Source organism: Microplitis demolitor, chromosome 2 (assembly GCF_026212275.2).
Source record: "Microplitis demolitor isolate Queensland-Clemson2020A chromosome 2, iyMicDemo2.1a, whole genome shotgun sequence".
Classification (NCBI taxonomy): Eukaryota; Metazoa; Arthropoda; class Insecta; order Hymenoptera; family Braconidae; genus Microplitis; species Microplitis demolitor.
Window position 1 is genome coordinate 17,511,154 of NC_068546.1, and position 16,431 is coordinate 17,527,584.

Genomic DNA, 16,431 nt, shown 5'->3' on the forward strand with positions numbered 1-16,431 from the left:
TAAAAGTGCTCTTAATGCAATGCTGGATATTCTCATAGAGGCCTGCAGCTACACTTACGTATTTCCAGATACATAAAATTACCCTATCCAAAAATTCCCATAGAATCCACCCAACTGCGACAAAAACTGCATAGAATCCGATAGACTGTATTGGTTTCTAAGCTGCTTTTGTCGCATTTGATTGGATCCTTTGGGGATTTTTGGATAGAGTAGATCTGGCATAAAAATATGATATGGATAGTCCATTTGATATTACATCGTGATTGCAATTTACACAAAAAAATTTATTAAATTAATGTTATTATGGAACTGGATACTCCAATAGAAGACGACCATTATCATTACGTATGTTACTGAATTTTCTTATAGAGTTCACTAGCTATAGTACATCTTGGTAAATCCAGATAGAAATTCTCTAGACATATAAATTCTATTAAGCTTCCCATTTTTTCCTTTAAAAATTTGTATGGGTATGTATATTTGGATTCGCAGCGACAAAAGCACATTAGGTTCCAATACACTTAATTCTTATTGGAATCTATAGGATTATTTCAACAGGATAAAGAAGTTCTAAAAAAGTTCGATATCTTCAGAACTTTTTCAATAATTATTGTCACAGAAGCTCGAATGGTGCAGAACTTTTTTGATGATTTTTATTAAAGAAGTTCTAAAAAAGTTCGAAGTATTCAGAACTTTTTCGATAATTTTCGTGTAGAAGTTAAAAAAAGTTCGATATTTTCAGAACTTCATCGATATTTTTGAGTTTACGAATTCTCAGAAAGTTCGATATTTTCAGAACTCGTTCGATAATTTTTATACGAATTTCGAATGGTTCAGAACATTTTGGATGATTGTCATTAAAGAAGTTCTGAAAAAGTTCGGTATTTCAAGAACTTTTTTGACGTTATTAACCTCACAAATTCATCTTTTTTTTTTCCTTATTGGCTATCGTCCCAATTAGGCCACGTGCCAGTAATTCATCTACGAAAACATCTACATTAAAAATGATCAAAAAAAGTTTTGAACCATTTGAACTTCTTCGATAAAAATTATTGAAAGAGTTCTGAAAATTTCAAAGTTTTTTAGAACTTTGACATAAAAAGTTATCTGAAAAGTTCTGAACCATTCGAACTTCTGTGATAATAATTATCGAAAAAATTTTGAAAATATCGAACTTTCTAAGAATTTTTACTCTCGAAAATATCAAACGAGTTCTGAAAATATCGATTTTTTTTTAACTTTTATACTTAAAATTATCGAAACAGTTCTAAAAATTTCGAAATTTTTGGAAATTTTACACTTAATTTGTGGGGATCGATTTTTCCCTCAGGGGTCTATTTTACCCTTTCCCCCAAAAATTTTTTTGTGTTCAAAATTTTGGAGGGACAATTTTGCGAGGCATCGAAAAAATTGGGGAGACCATTTTGCCCTGTTGGCCCATTTTACCCCCCCCCCCTCACACACACACACACACTTATTATGATAAAAATTATGTGGGCCCATTATATGCTCAAAGTTTTAAAGGCGTTCCAAACTTTAGTTAGTAATGCTATTTGTATTGTCTTACAACAGTTCGAAAAAAAGTTCGATTTCGTAAAAAATTTCGAAGTTCGACATGTCGAACTTTTTTCGAACTTTCTCGAACTTTTTTTTTTACACGGGAAGTCCTATGTATTAAGGCTTTGTTTTTAGACTTATAATAAATATGACAACCGTAAATGTAACGACCGTAATCCGTTTCAAATTTTAAGTATTTATTATTAAATTTTATTTTATCTATCCGATAATCTTATTTTAAATTTTTATGATTATTTTATTTCAAAATTATAAATAATACATTAAACTACAGGATTTGCTTGATTTTTACTTAATTATTTGTTCCAAAGTTTTATTTTTCTCAAATAATTTATTTATTAATTTCTTAAAGAATTTTAATTTAAACGTTAACAAATTTCCATGTAAAAGTTTATCGTTAAAATTTTATTATTAAACTAGAACTTGATTTTTTTCACAAATTTTATTTCCACTCAAAATCATAAGCTCAATTTTATCCTGCAGCGTCAATTTATTTTTACTTCCGGCCGAGAAATGAGTCATACAGGCTACCCCGGTTAAAAATACTGATTGAAAAGAATTAAGAAGCGGTCACTCCATGCAAGCTGTATACCAATATATACAAAAAAAAAAGAATTGAAATTATTGAAAAGAATTCGAATTTCATCATTTTTAATTCCTTTCAATCAATATTTTTAAACAGGGTAGAGAATTATATTTTATCCGCACTTTTTCTTTAGATTTTATAAGTAAAATTACGCGTCAAAATTTTTTTAGTAATCATTTCTATTATAAATTTCATATATTTGCAAATTTTTGTGTAAGTTAATTATTGATAATTTCCGGTAACTATAGATTAGACACTTGGCAAAATTTATGTTCCAGACCTTTATAAAATTTATAATTTATTGAAAGTTTTATCCCTGATTTGTCAAACACGTGTTCTTGATAATAATTTTCCCTGATAAAAAAAATTCTACAAATTTTAGTTTTGTTATTTTATAACATTCGCCTCTATTTCACACGTCCCACGGCGGAGTGTGGTTGGTGCTCATTAGCCGTTATGGCCCTCCGTTGGTGAAAAACTGAAAATAATAAAAATAACAAACCAAAAGTCCCACTTGGAGATGTCCCGAATCTCCCTGGACACTCAGCGCTGTTCGGGCTGGGTTAGACAATCCTGGTTGGGCGCCAGTTCGTGTGTCCCACGAACAAAATTAAACTCAAAATAAAATACAACAGAGAAAATGAAAATAAAAATAAAATTAAAAATACAGGATAGCAGTTTCAGATTTTAGGAAAAGGAAACAAGAAAGAGATATCAGTAAGTTAAATAAATAAAATCTAAATAACTACCGGGTTGATGACCATTTGTTTTAAATATATTTTAAATAATAAATTAATTAATCAATGGTATCGCATAACCAAATAAACTATATCAAAAACAAAATAATAATAAATCACTTACAAAAATAATACGGTATGCGTATACAAATTAAGAAAATAATAATAATGAATAAACAATAAATATCTTGACCGCAAAGAAAAATAGTTTACAGCATGTAATTACTAATATTATTCGCACGTGATATTAGAAAAATATAAATATGATTAAATAATAATAGTCGCAAATAATAATTTAATAAATGTAAATTATTGTTCCCACTCGCATGTGATAATTTAAACATAAAATAAAAATAATCTCAAACTAATCTTTAAATATTTCCAGTAAATACTTTCATAAATTTCCACTGGTGAATATTACGCAGTATTCACAATAATAGTATTATCAGAAAATAATAGATATAACAATAGTTATTAGAATCAATAATAATTATAAACTCTTGTATCACTCACACGTGATAGTTTAAAAATAATAATAAACGTAAGAAAAAATAATTATAGCAGTAAATAATAAAGAAAGATAACCAGATATTTATCACAATCAATATTTGGAAATGATAAAATAATACTGAATGATTTCAATTATTGCATTAGTATTTACTGGGCCCAATATAATCACGCATTCGATTATATGTTTATGAAAAATATTAATACTCAGAATGTACTATCTCACCCTCACTCATGTGGGACTACAAATGATCACCAACTCGGGAACCAAAATACACGCCAATGTATTAGCAAAAAAGTGCTTACAGTTTACGTAATTATTCAACTCCCTTGGTTGCACGATAACACGGTAACTGTATTTTCCTTCATGCGTTATACCATAATACTCAAATAATGCCACTGGATTTATATTATTTCCTCAAAATACCAAATGGCGTCAAATGTATAATTATTAATGCAACAGAAGCACACACGGTACTCTTACAGAGACTATCCCACGTCTGACCATAGCAGCACGTGAATCTCATGCCGGCACCTAGGCCGAGGTCATTTTGTCGTATATCTCACTTCGACCAATGGAGATATACAACTGTCGCATGTTATTTCTTCCAGTACTACCAACATAATACATAACTTGGCCGTATAATTTATCCAGTTCCCGACGCTAAATGACCAGTTGCCTCTTTCATCATCAATTATTCATAGGACTTAAAGATAAATCAACCAATGATTTATTCATAACACTAGTAAATCTATTTATGATAAATAAATTTACGGATGCCAATCGTTGCGTTGACGCGCATGCGCCAACCACCCAAAATAATCATAAACATATAAATAAAATTCGCAACTATTTCTCCCAGCGCTACAACAATCGAATTATATGCTTAAATTACTCAGTGAATTTTCCTGAGTTCCACAAAATTTATACTTAAGAAATCAATTAAATGTTATTAACGCCATAATTAGAACGAAAGCTTATATGTAAACAAAATAATTATAATAACAAAATATCGGATGAGACGTTAGAGCAGCGTGTGCTGCCCTTTGTTGCTCACCGACCTGATGCGAGACTGCCGCGATATTTGAATATCGTGACAATTTTTTCAATTTTCAAATTTTTCACTATCCAAATCAATCAGCCATCAGAAAAATGGTTTATATCCAACCAAGATTTCTGAGTACTATGAGCCGTTAAAGTAGTAATAATTGAAATGAAATATCATATCGAATTACTATTTAATTATCGCGGTCATTTATATAAGGTAAAGTTTTTCATAAAATAAGAAATAATAACTGTTATCATTTAAATTTTATAATAAAATTAAATAATATCGTCAATCCAACGGTTATTTTGCAGTATATTTAAAAAAAAAATATTAGATTACAAGTAAAAAATAAATTTTTTACAATAATTTGATTTAAAATAAATATTCATTTATCGCTTGGTAATTTTTTAATTAAACTTAACCGCGTAATTTTAAAGAAGACAATTTTAAAAATATTAAAATGTGTTGACAGCATTAGACATATTATTGTAAATTTGTTACATTTGTAATTATGATTTTTTATAGTTGTAAAATAAAAAATATATAATTTACTGGTCCCAAAAACTTAAGTTTAAATATAAATTAAATTATTTTATTGTAAATAATTATTCATTTATTAAATACGTATACTTAATGCTAAGTTCTTTTATAAATATAATTAATAATTTATAGCTAAATTTAATTGTAAGAATTATGCTGCGCATGCGCCGTGCTCGTGCCTCGTGTTCTTAATATCACGAACAACACGACTCGAACACCCGCGATAATAAATCTCAACTTTAGTGTTATAATTTTTTATTTGAACAAAATTATTCCAATTATAATTAGCGGGCTTCTAATTCAACTTGAATTAATAAGAAATTTGTCAATGTCGAGGAAAAATCCTGACAATCAAAATCGACAAATAAATAATTTTCCCACATGCACAGAGATTTAAATGAATTAAATACAACTAAATAAACTTCATAAAAGACGATAATAGTTAACTAAGGAAGTTACCCGCATATTCGACAAATTAAATTTTATGAATAATTTTAACCTCTACGCCAAGGAACTTACGTCAACTTGCCCCAAGTGCCTTGCCATGATGTTGGTTTTCTCCTGGACTTGTAACTGGACTGCAGAAAGACCGACGACAAAACTTTTACAATATTTCTTAGGCGTCTGCCTGACATAAGACTCACAATTAAACTTTGGAATGAATGAATAGAAAGCGAAAAGACCAAGTCAGACTTGAACGACTGCTCGGAAATTTAATTTGACTGACCTGGCAGTCGAATATCAAGTCACCCCGTTATAATATAACAGATCGAATAAACTTTTTAACATACTGATTAACACTTTGGATTATTGAACATTCTTTGGTAGCATTTGGAAATTACTTTTTATACTCACTCTCTAAAAACAAATTAATAAAATTCACTGTGAATTAGTGGATATGTACTGGAAACCCGCTATAAGTATATCACTGATTGAATTAGTGGTATATTTATTATAGCAGGATAAATAGTGACCATCTACTAATTCACAGCGAATTCCACCAATTCATTTTTAGAGAGCACTCACGATTTAGATGACATATAATTTTTTATTTCCATCTTTAAGGTCCCATACAGGAAGCCCCGGAGTTGAACGACGGGACCATGCCTGGGACATTATTGGGAAGCCCATCTTGGCAAACCTATACTGTCCCATGCCCGGGTCATAACTGGGTAATTAGTCTTGGCCATTCCAATGATTACCCTAACATTGGCCAAGGCTGGATAACCTAGCCTCAGCCAAGCCTAGAATCACCCTAACTTGGGCCAAATTCGTGTAACCTAACCTCGGCCGTTGGATGGTAACCCTAACATGGGCCAAGACTGGATAACCCATACAGAAGCTGCCGGAGTTGAACAAAGTGGCCCTCCTTGGCTCAGCACTGGGGAACCTAGCTTTGGCACGTCTATATTGGCCCATGTTTGGGTCAAGAAAGGTTACTCAATCCAAGCCATTCTAATCATTACCCGAGTCTGGGCCAGGACTGGGTTCCCCTATTTTGACCATTCAGTGATGACCCAGGCTTGACCCAGGACTGGGTAACCTAGCCTTGACCGACCCAATGATTACTTGAGTTTAAGCCAAGACTAGGTTCCTCTGCATTGATCATTCAATGGCAACCCAGACTTGGGCCAAGGTAGGATTATCCAAGTTCGGGTATACCTATAGTTACCCATCCTTTGGCCAAAATTGGCTAATCCAAGTTTTTTATTAATTATTCAATCAACTTATTATTATGGTTTTTAAATTAATAATTATTTAGTTTTGAATTAAAATAAGTTTTAATGAATAAACATTTAAACATTCTGATTAAAATAATTTACAACTAATAATTAATACATTTTATAGTTCGTTATTATTTGCAATTAACAACTGTAATTTTATAATTTTACTTATAAAAATTAATTTAATTAAAAAATAACTCATGAATTTTGAAGATAAATGTTATTTTTAATTATGGTGGTAGAGTAAGATTATTTAGCTGGGTTCTTGATAAATAATCAATTAAATTTAATAAATTTAATTTAAAAATTATGTAATTATAATATAAATAATACGAAATTATTTTTTTTTTTTCATAATCGAAAATATTAATTAAATTGCTCTTTATATTTCATAAACCGAGTGGTTGTAGTAAAATGAACAAGTAGAACATATAAACGTTTCAATTTAGTAGGTTCGTCCAGTAGCCAGCGTTCAAACCCAGCAATCAGAAGGACGGCGGTTCACGCCCAGAGCCCAGCAGAATTTTTACCGAGATTTTTCACGTTATTTACTTCACTTGAATAGTTTAAACGTTAATAATTACAAACTCTAGTACTTTAATAATAATAATTTTTTTTTTTAATTGAATTTATTTATTTTTTCGATACATGGGCCAAGTCTGGCAACCAAGCATGGATCAGGCCTGGCAACCAAGCATGGGTCAGGTCTGACAACCAAGGTTGGGCCAGGTCTGGCAAGCAAGCATGGGTCAGGGCTGGTAACCAGGCTTGGCACCCTGTTATCATTCCACACTTCTACCAAGGCTGGAACAAGGCTGGCTATTCAAATTTCATCTATAACTTATTGAGCCGCACCGTCCATCGTACGGTATTAACACCAATTTAATATAGTGAAAACCTAAAACATGCAAACCTTCTCAATAAGACAATTTATAGATAAATTGAAAAAAATATAGATAGCCCGAACTGGGAATCGAACCCAGACCATGTTGGTATCGCGCCGAGTGCTCTACCAGTTGAGCTATCCGGCACTATACTATATTCCGTTCAATTTGATCTATAAATTATTGAGCCACACCGTCCATCGTACGGTATTACACCAATTTAATATAGTGAAAACCTAAAACATGCAAACCTTCTTAATAAGACAATTTATAGATATATTGAGAAAAATATAAGTCAGTGGGAGCGAAAAAAAAATAGTCGTTCCAAACGGGCCACCTTAAAATATATATATATATATACATATATATATATATATATATATATATATATATATATATATATATATTGACACAATGTGAATTGACTTCATCGTCCTCACCGTTACGGTCCCATTTGTCTCCGTCTCGTTGCCGTCTGAAACTACACAAGTCATAGTGCCGTGGTCACATGACTAATTTTTATGTTGACGCATGACCGTAAGGATGAAGTGGGGAAAGAGTCCCGAGACTAGTCCTACGCCCAAATTTATCGGTCAATCACTTCGATCCTGGATCAATGAGCAATAAGTTGCATAGCTTATTCAATATTGTAAATACTAGTAATTTATATGTGATTCTGTCAATATATTAGCAATCTGCTTGCAACTCTGTAAGCCAGCCAATTAACTTACGTTACAGTTTGTATTATTAGCAGTTGTCTTGCGATCATACTTTACTGTTTTAGTTTATTAATTATTATAAATAAAATTAGTTTAATTGAATATTACTGTACGTTACCGGCAATTTACTCGCAATATAAACTACACTGTGCCATCTACATTATATCCAGCGCTTGATTTTTCTTGTAAGTAGTTTTTATTATTATTATAATTGGCAATAAACAATCATTGCAATTGTTAATTCTTCACTTTATCTATCACTATTCATCCTACTCAAATCCGATGTTACTGGTAAGATTGTAAAATAGTTTAATAAAAGTATTATTAATTAAGTAAGAATTGATAATTTGCTCATCAGTAGTAATAAGCCGTGAGGTAAGTTAAAGAGTTTTACATACGTTACCGTGCTTGAATAAGTGCAGGTCTTTGCTTTGCAAGAATCCTAGCCCGCTGCTCTGTCCAGGTAAAATAAAATTTGTTAGAGGCCAGCCTAAGCCAGGGTCCAACCCGCGAATTCCGGTGGCTGCTGGTTAAAATCGCGAAGACAAAAAGCGATTTGTCTCAATATATATATATATTGTAGACGCAATCGGGTCCTCAAAACTGCGTTATATTATTTATATATTAAGGTGCTTCGTTTCCGGCAAAAGTATTTTTTTTTGTTGCTCATCAAGCAAAATATTGTTTTTTATGCTGAAACAAAAATTCCTGCCAAGTTTGAGCTCTTAATTCCAATCCTAAGTACTTTTCATTTGATTTTAAAGATTTCCGATTTAAAATATACGTAAATTAAATAACTGATTTTTTAACTTTCTAATACTCAGCTGCGCTTTATGATATCGACGCGGTTTTGGTCGCAAATAGTAGAGCATTTGGTGTTCTTCAAAATATAACAGGGCTATGCTGTTACTCTGGTCGTCCTTAAATTTACCTTCTTAAAGGCGCCACTGGAAGTGATAACGGCCTCCCAGAACCGGATCTTAAATCGTCAGGCTCGGTGTAATTTATTTAATTTTAAAAGAAGGATAAGGAAGGATAACTTATAAATGGTTTACTTCTCCGATTAACAACTCAAACCTTTTTATTTATTCAATAACCTATTTAACCTTTTTGACCTTTATAAATTTTATTCACTTATAACCTTTTATAAACCTTATACATTATACCTTTTATAAACCGTATAACCTTTTATAAACCTCATAAACCTTAAATCTTAATTAACCTTTTATTTATTGACCCACGATATTTTCATTAACTACTAATTTATTTATTACCCGCAATAATATCCTTAGTAAAATTAGCCAATTACCTTTGGCATTCCCACACACTCACACACACAATTGTTAAAAATCACTTAACCTTCGCGATGCTTAATTACTAAATTTTCCACTAAAATTAGCCAACTACCTTTGGCATTTCCACACCCTCACACGCACAATAATTTTAACTTTATTTACACACTCTGAGTTAAAATAATTTTCCCGCAATAAATAAATTAATTAATTTGGAGAATTATATAATTATTAATTTATTTTATTAATTGATTTTCCTTTTATCACTTTATTGATTATTATTCCTTTTTATTAATTTTTATCACCAATAACTTTTAACTTCAATAACACAACGATCGCGACGTTACCAATTTATTTAACTCAAGTTCCGCCATTTTTTTTTCAGCTTTTATCTCGTGCTTCTTTTCAGGTACTTGGTTCTCACAATTTTTATTCTAATTTTTATAAATGCCTTTTCTTTCATTATTTCCTCTATTTAATTAATTATAATTTCATTAATTAACCTAGTTTTCCTTATTTTATTTTTTCGTGACTTTGAACGTGGACCTTTTTATAATTTTTCCAGAGACCATTACGTATTAATTTTCTTTAATTTTAATTATTTTACTAATTTTACTTCTAATTAATTAATTTTCGACTAGCGGCTATGACTAGATTCGACAGTTTCCGGTGCGTGAGTTACCCGACCCACCTGGAAACTTCTAGAATATTTCTGGCTACCTGTCTGGAAATATTTGACTATATAATCGCTCCGGCTACCTGCCTGGAGTTAATTAATTACTTAATTTTATATAATTACGTCCGAGTCCAATTTATAAATTTTTATTTACGAGATTATTTATTTAAATTGCGAGTAATAATTTCCGAATGCTAAGACGCATCGCTACCAGACGTATACCATGTATTTATTAAAATTTTCCGGCTTACCGCCTGGAATAAATTTTATAAATACCTTTACAATACTTCCCAATATCAATTCTGTCCTCGTGTTGTCCCTTGTCTCGTCCTGGTAATTGTCCTCGTAAATTTTTTTTATCTAGTTGTGGTCTCGTCTCTCTCTCTCTCTCTATACTCTCCTCTCTCTCTCTCCTTCAACTCTCTATCCGTTCTCTCCTTCAACCTACTTAATCAGACGCAATTAGTAATATTTATAAGAAATACCGGCTACCTGCCTGGTATTTGTTAATAAAAATTGATAATGTCATCACTTGGTCCCACAATAAACTCAAGCTATTAATTAAATAATTACCTGGTATAATTAAATTAACGGCGTCCGTTATAGCGTCTGTTATCACGTCACTTCGCTATTCTCTCCCACGTCTCGACGATTCGGATGTTCCGAGGGTTAATGTCCGATTCTCGTTGCGGTCCCAGTTTATAAATGCTCGCGCACTCTTGACTTTGGTTGTCTTTTTCTCTCCTACCCTGATAACACGAGTTGATCGTGAAAAAGTTGGTCATTCATTAGTTTCCGATCAACTTGACGACAAGTTATCGACAACTTCAGCTTTTGCAACTTTTGGCTACAAGTTACCGCCAACTTTCTCAGAAAGTTGGCGCCAGTATGGAGCTGCAACTGGAATGCAAGTTTCTGATGAAATTGAAAGGAAACTTACCGTCAACTTATGATTGCCAACTTTTGCCACCAACTTTCTCAGAAAGTGATCGTCAACTTTTTGGATTTACCACTTTTGCCACTAACTTTCTCAGAAAATGTCTATCAACCATTGGAGGTACCAACTGTTGGCGGTCAATTTGGTGTCCAGTTGCGGCTGCGAGTTTCTCGTCAGTTTCTCGCCAACTTGGATATCGGGGTACTTAACTCTAAGTGGGGTTGACGGTCGAGCAAGTGAAATTTCCATTTCCAGACGACTAGTCGCTACCTACCCGGAATACCCTGAGTGGTAATGTCACATGACCGACAGTACATATAATAGATTTTATTTTGGACTTATTTGAACGCGGTAAATTCGAATTTACCACGTTACAAAAAGTGCCCATGGACTTAGCTGTAATTCCAGCTGTTTCACTGATGTCCGCTGAGGAAGTTATTTTTTATATCATGTTGACATTTATTGGCTTGCAGAACGTTAACCAATGAATGCACACCAAAAATATTAATGGGAAATTTGTAGAAAATTTCATTTTCTTTAAAAAAAGTCCTTTGAGTCAAGTCGCTTAAGCCCATAGTTTCCGAGTTATAGAAATTTTAATAATTTGAAAAATATAATATCAATTGTCATCTTTTTTTTTAATATTATATTTTTCAAATTATTAAAACTCCTATAACTCGGAAACTATGGACTTTAGCGACTTGACTCAAAGGACTTTTTTTGAAGGGAATAAAATTTCCTATAAAATTCCCATTTACGTTTTTGGTGTGCATTCATTGGTTTACGTTCTGCAAACCAATAAAGGTCAATTTGATTCAAAAAATGACTTCATCAGCGTACATCAGTGAAACAGCTGGAATTACAGCTAAGCTACTAGGGGCACTTTCGAAGAACACCTAATGCCCTACAATTTGCGACCAAAACCGCGTTGATATCATAAAACGCAGCTGAGTATTAGAAAGTTAAAAAAAAAAGTAATATTATTTACGTGTACTTTAAATGAGAAATCTTTGAAATCAAATGGAAAGTACTTAGGATTGAAATTAAGAACTCAAACTTGGCAGGAATTTTTGTTTTAGCATAAAAAACAATATTCTGCTTAAGGAGCAACAAAAAAAATACTTTCGCCGGAAATGAAGCACCCTAATATATATATATATATATATATATATATATATATATATATATATATATATATATATAATATAACGCAGTTTTGAGGACCCGATTGCGTCTACAATTCTTATCAGATCTTACTGAAATTTTCTACACTTATTCTATGGGCGATTATCACGATTGTTCGAAGATGGGCTAAATCAGTTGATCAGTTTAGAAACTATGGCTTTTTTAAATTTTCACGATTTTTCGAAAAAATCAGTTTTTATTCACTTTTAAGTTCATATAATTTTAAAACTAATACTCATAGACGATGTTTGTAAAAAGTATCTAAAAGCTTGTCTAATAAGTTTAAATAAGAAAAAATCCCGATGACTGCTGGGCTCGAACCTGCGTCCTTCTGATAAAGTCCTTCTTAAAGTCCTTGATGCTATCCACTGCGCTGAACGAGTCAAACGATCGACTCCAGAATCTAATCAGCTCTAGAACTTAATAAAACGCGTCTACTGCCACCTTAAACGTTGACATCGGTTCATTAGTTCAAAAGATATCGACGTTGAAAAGTTAAAAAAAAAACATTTTGTATTCTTTTTTCCGGATAAATCATAATATAATGTACTAAAATGTATCTGAAATCATACCAACTCTTCCTCTTTATGGTCTCTTTTGATCATCATATAATGTCATGCAACTTGTTCTTTACTTTAAATCATATTATCAACAATAAATTAAAAAATCACTTTTTATTATTTTTCTCGGATATTTCACAGATCATTACTCTGACTTGAGTCAAAAACTCATTTAAATCTTGATTGTGATCACTGACATTTATTTTTGCCTTAATGCATTTAATTTATTGAACACAATCGGAAATAAAAATTTAAAAACAGCTTCTTCATTAATGATTTTCGATTCTTAAATTTTTAAACTTTAGCATAAAAGATAACTTGTTAGAGTTTGAAAAGCCTATAAACAATTAATTGCACACAGTAAAAAAGGAATCGTCAAAATTGACACTTTCGTGTGTAAAACGATCGATTGACGCTTATTTATATGTTATTTCAACGTACGTCGTTTGTTTTGAAAAAGTTACACTCGTCTATGTGAAAAGTAACACATCATGAGTGTCAAAATTCTCGAAAACGTAACCTTCAGTTTGAACACACTCATGTGTTATTTGCAACACTTGAAGAGTGTTGAATTTGACATATGCTTTTGTGTTACTTGGACACTTCTCAAAAATATTTTTTACATGATTTAATGTAAAGTTAAAATCAATGAAACAACTGTAAATAATTGATTCTTCAGCAGTGAAATATTAAAAATAACGATAATATTAGTAAAAATAATAGAAAAATAATAATATCATGTATTGTTCAATATATATATATATATATATATATATATATATATATATATATATATATATATATATATATATATATATATATATATATATATATATATATATATTGTAACGTAATTCTTTTTAACTTAATACTTAGATAACTCGATTAAACGTACGAAAAATTTACACGTAACTTATACTCAATAAATTTCCTCCAATACTCAAACTTAAAATACACAAATCGGGCTACGTTACACTTCGCCCACCGATCACTCCTCCTATTTCCTCCAGATCCTGACGGGCGCCAGCCGACTTTTATTTCCCCGATATCGGCAACCGGTCTAAACGTACACGTAAATTAAAACCTAAATATCTAAATCCTTCGGAGATGAGAGAAAGGAACGGAGGTAGCGGCATGTCCTGGTGCGCTCAGTATGCTAGGTTGTGGAGAGAGGGTCGCGGTTCTTTTTACGCGGAAGAAGCCGATTAATTAAAATTAAATTAAACAAAATAAAGTAAAGAAAACTACATAAAATATCGTAAAGAGGACGCGAGAGCGACGCGAAGGGCCCAATCGGCTCGCGGTCGAGTACTCTCGGTCCCTCAGACAAATAAATACCTGGGTATGACATCGGGAACCTCTCGTGGACGACGAATCACAAAACTCAACACAATTCTAGATAATAATAAAATTAAAATAAATAATGCGGTAACTCAAGACGGCAAAATCACGACAAACGGCTCCAAAACTTAACAACTAGAGCCACAAGCTCCAAACGGCATCAGCCAAGGGTGTGGTCAAGGCTTATCTTTTCGGCCCTCCGACTCACAACCACTCGCTTCAAGACCCAAAACTCGACTCTTGGGTCAACTCGTACTCGAGCGACTCCAAAGTCCAACTCTCGGACACCATGGTCAGTTCTCTACTCCCGTGCTCTCATCTCCTACTCCATTCATGTCTCCTCTCTACTACTCCCAGACACTCTCAGTCTCGCCTGTCCATCCATTCTTCCCCCACCGCATACAAGCCGCGGACTCGCGGGTCTTCCCGCGGTATCACTCCCCGTGATATCCGGAGTTAGCGAATCTTTGGCTTCCTCGAGCATCGCAAACGAGGCCTGCCATTCCCAAATAACGTAAACGTACCCCAGCTAACTCCGGGTACCAACTCGCAGAGGCGGCAACATCTCAGTCGCTCCTCTGTGATCACCACGTCAACCCCGAGAGCTAAGCCTAGGCCTAGTCGTCATCACTGGTCGGGAGGCACGGTATTTTGGCCACTATCCGCAACACAGCTAGACATCCCTCGTTGAATCCACGCTCAACCACACAGATACTCCAACACAGACAACATAACATACCCACACTCGTGCTCTTCACACACTTACTTCACCGCACACGTACTCCATACTCTCTACTCACTATTCCCTACACTCAACTCAACACACGTACAAACTCTATCACTTTCTAACACACAGACTCACGCTTGCTCCCCTTCTACTCCATCTCCTCGGCAATGTAACGTCACAATATACATACAATCATTTATTATTATTTTCTTAAAATGTTCTTAAAATTAATCCAATAAAATTATAAAATGAAATGAATAATAAAAAATGGCAGCCGATCATTACAATAGTGTGGCTACACGATGGGTAGCACATCGTACTTTGCCCCCCAGAAAGACAACCGAGGCAATAGTTTTAACTTTTTACTTGAAATTATCCGAGAATTCTTTTGTTTCGGCCGAGATTATTTTTAACACATTTTGTGTGTTGATTTCACAGTAACATATAAAAAGTGTTACTTTCGTATAAAATAACATTTTTGTGTGTTAAAAATCAATCGATTGTGACAGTTGAAACGAGATAAATATTGTATATTAAACTGACTCACAAAAGTGTTGAAAATTTAACACTCAGAATTTTAACATACGCTTTTTTTTACACTTTGACGATTCGTTTTTTATTGTGCATGTAATAGCATTTTCGAGCTCGAAAAGCTCGAAAGTATATTCACAGTGATGTTTTTAAGTTCGTTGAGCTCGAAAACAGCAGGAAGTTTTAGGGATGGTCCGCAGTGCCGATCGACACTCAGATTTTTTTCTAATAAAGATATCCTGATGAGGTCCTCACAAGGAACTTGTCAGGTTGACCCGATGGCAAATAACTTTTTTAACTTCCCGTTAAGAAAATTGCAAATTTTTAAGAATTCGGGAAGCTATTGGTTTCGGTACGATTTTCGAAAATCGAATTTCTAAGAGATCTTGACGTTTTGAGGTTCTAGGACTAATTTCACGATGATGTCCGAGTGTATGTACGTACGTACGTACATATGTAAATATCTGTAAATTTTTAACGGGTGAACCGATTTTGATAGTCGAGATGTTATTCGACGCGGCTTGTTATTTACTATAGCACTGAAAATTTGAGCTTAATTAGTAGGGTATGTTCGGAGATATTTCAAAAATAAACTTTTTTCAAAAATGTTTTTTTCGAATAACTTTCAATTTGCTCGATGGATTGATTCCAAAATCTAATCAGCTCTAAAACTTTGTAAGCCGCGTCGATTCCATTAAAAAAAAAAAAGTGAAAATGTAAAATTTTGTGGGATACGGCGTATTAAAATGGCAGTATCGATATGTAGATATAGAATAGTTTTTTGTCAACAAACATAAAAAACATCGATAAAATAATTTGTTAATTTAAAAAAAAAATGTATTGTATTTTATATAAACTTTT

The 16,431-nt window shown here is 32.7% G+C and overlaps 1 protein-coding gene across 4 annotated transcripts in view; it reads right to left on the minus strand.

Annotated features, from left to right (window-relative positions):
* The window catches only part of LOC103575626 (aminopeptidase N), a 94,660-nt gene that overhangs the window by 38,788 nt on the left and 39,441 nt on the right, over nt 1–16,431 (minus strand). The window contains exon 18 of one of the 4 annotated variants that reach the window (XM_053743003.1): nt 6,988–7,616. The exons of 2 other annotated variants lie outside the window; for them this stretch is intronic. In XM_053743003.1, the coding sequence (XP_053598978.1) occupies nt 7,616 (1 nt within the window). In that variant the 3' untranslated portion in view covers nt 6,988–7,615. Of the gene's footprint in view, nt 1–6,987; nt 7,617–7,653; nt 7,839–16,431 lie in introns of those variants that run through there. One more of the 4 variants, XM_053743002.1, reaches the window with a different exon arrangement.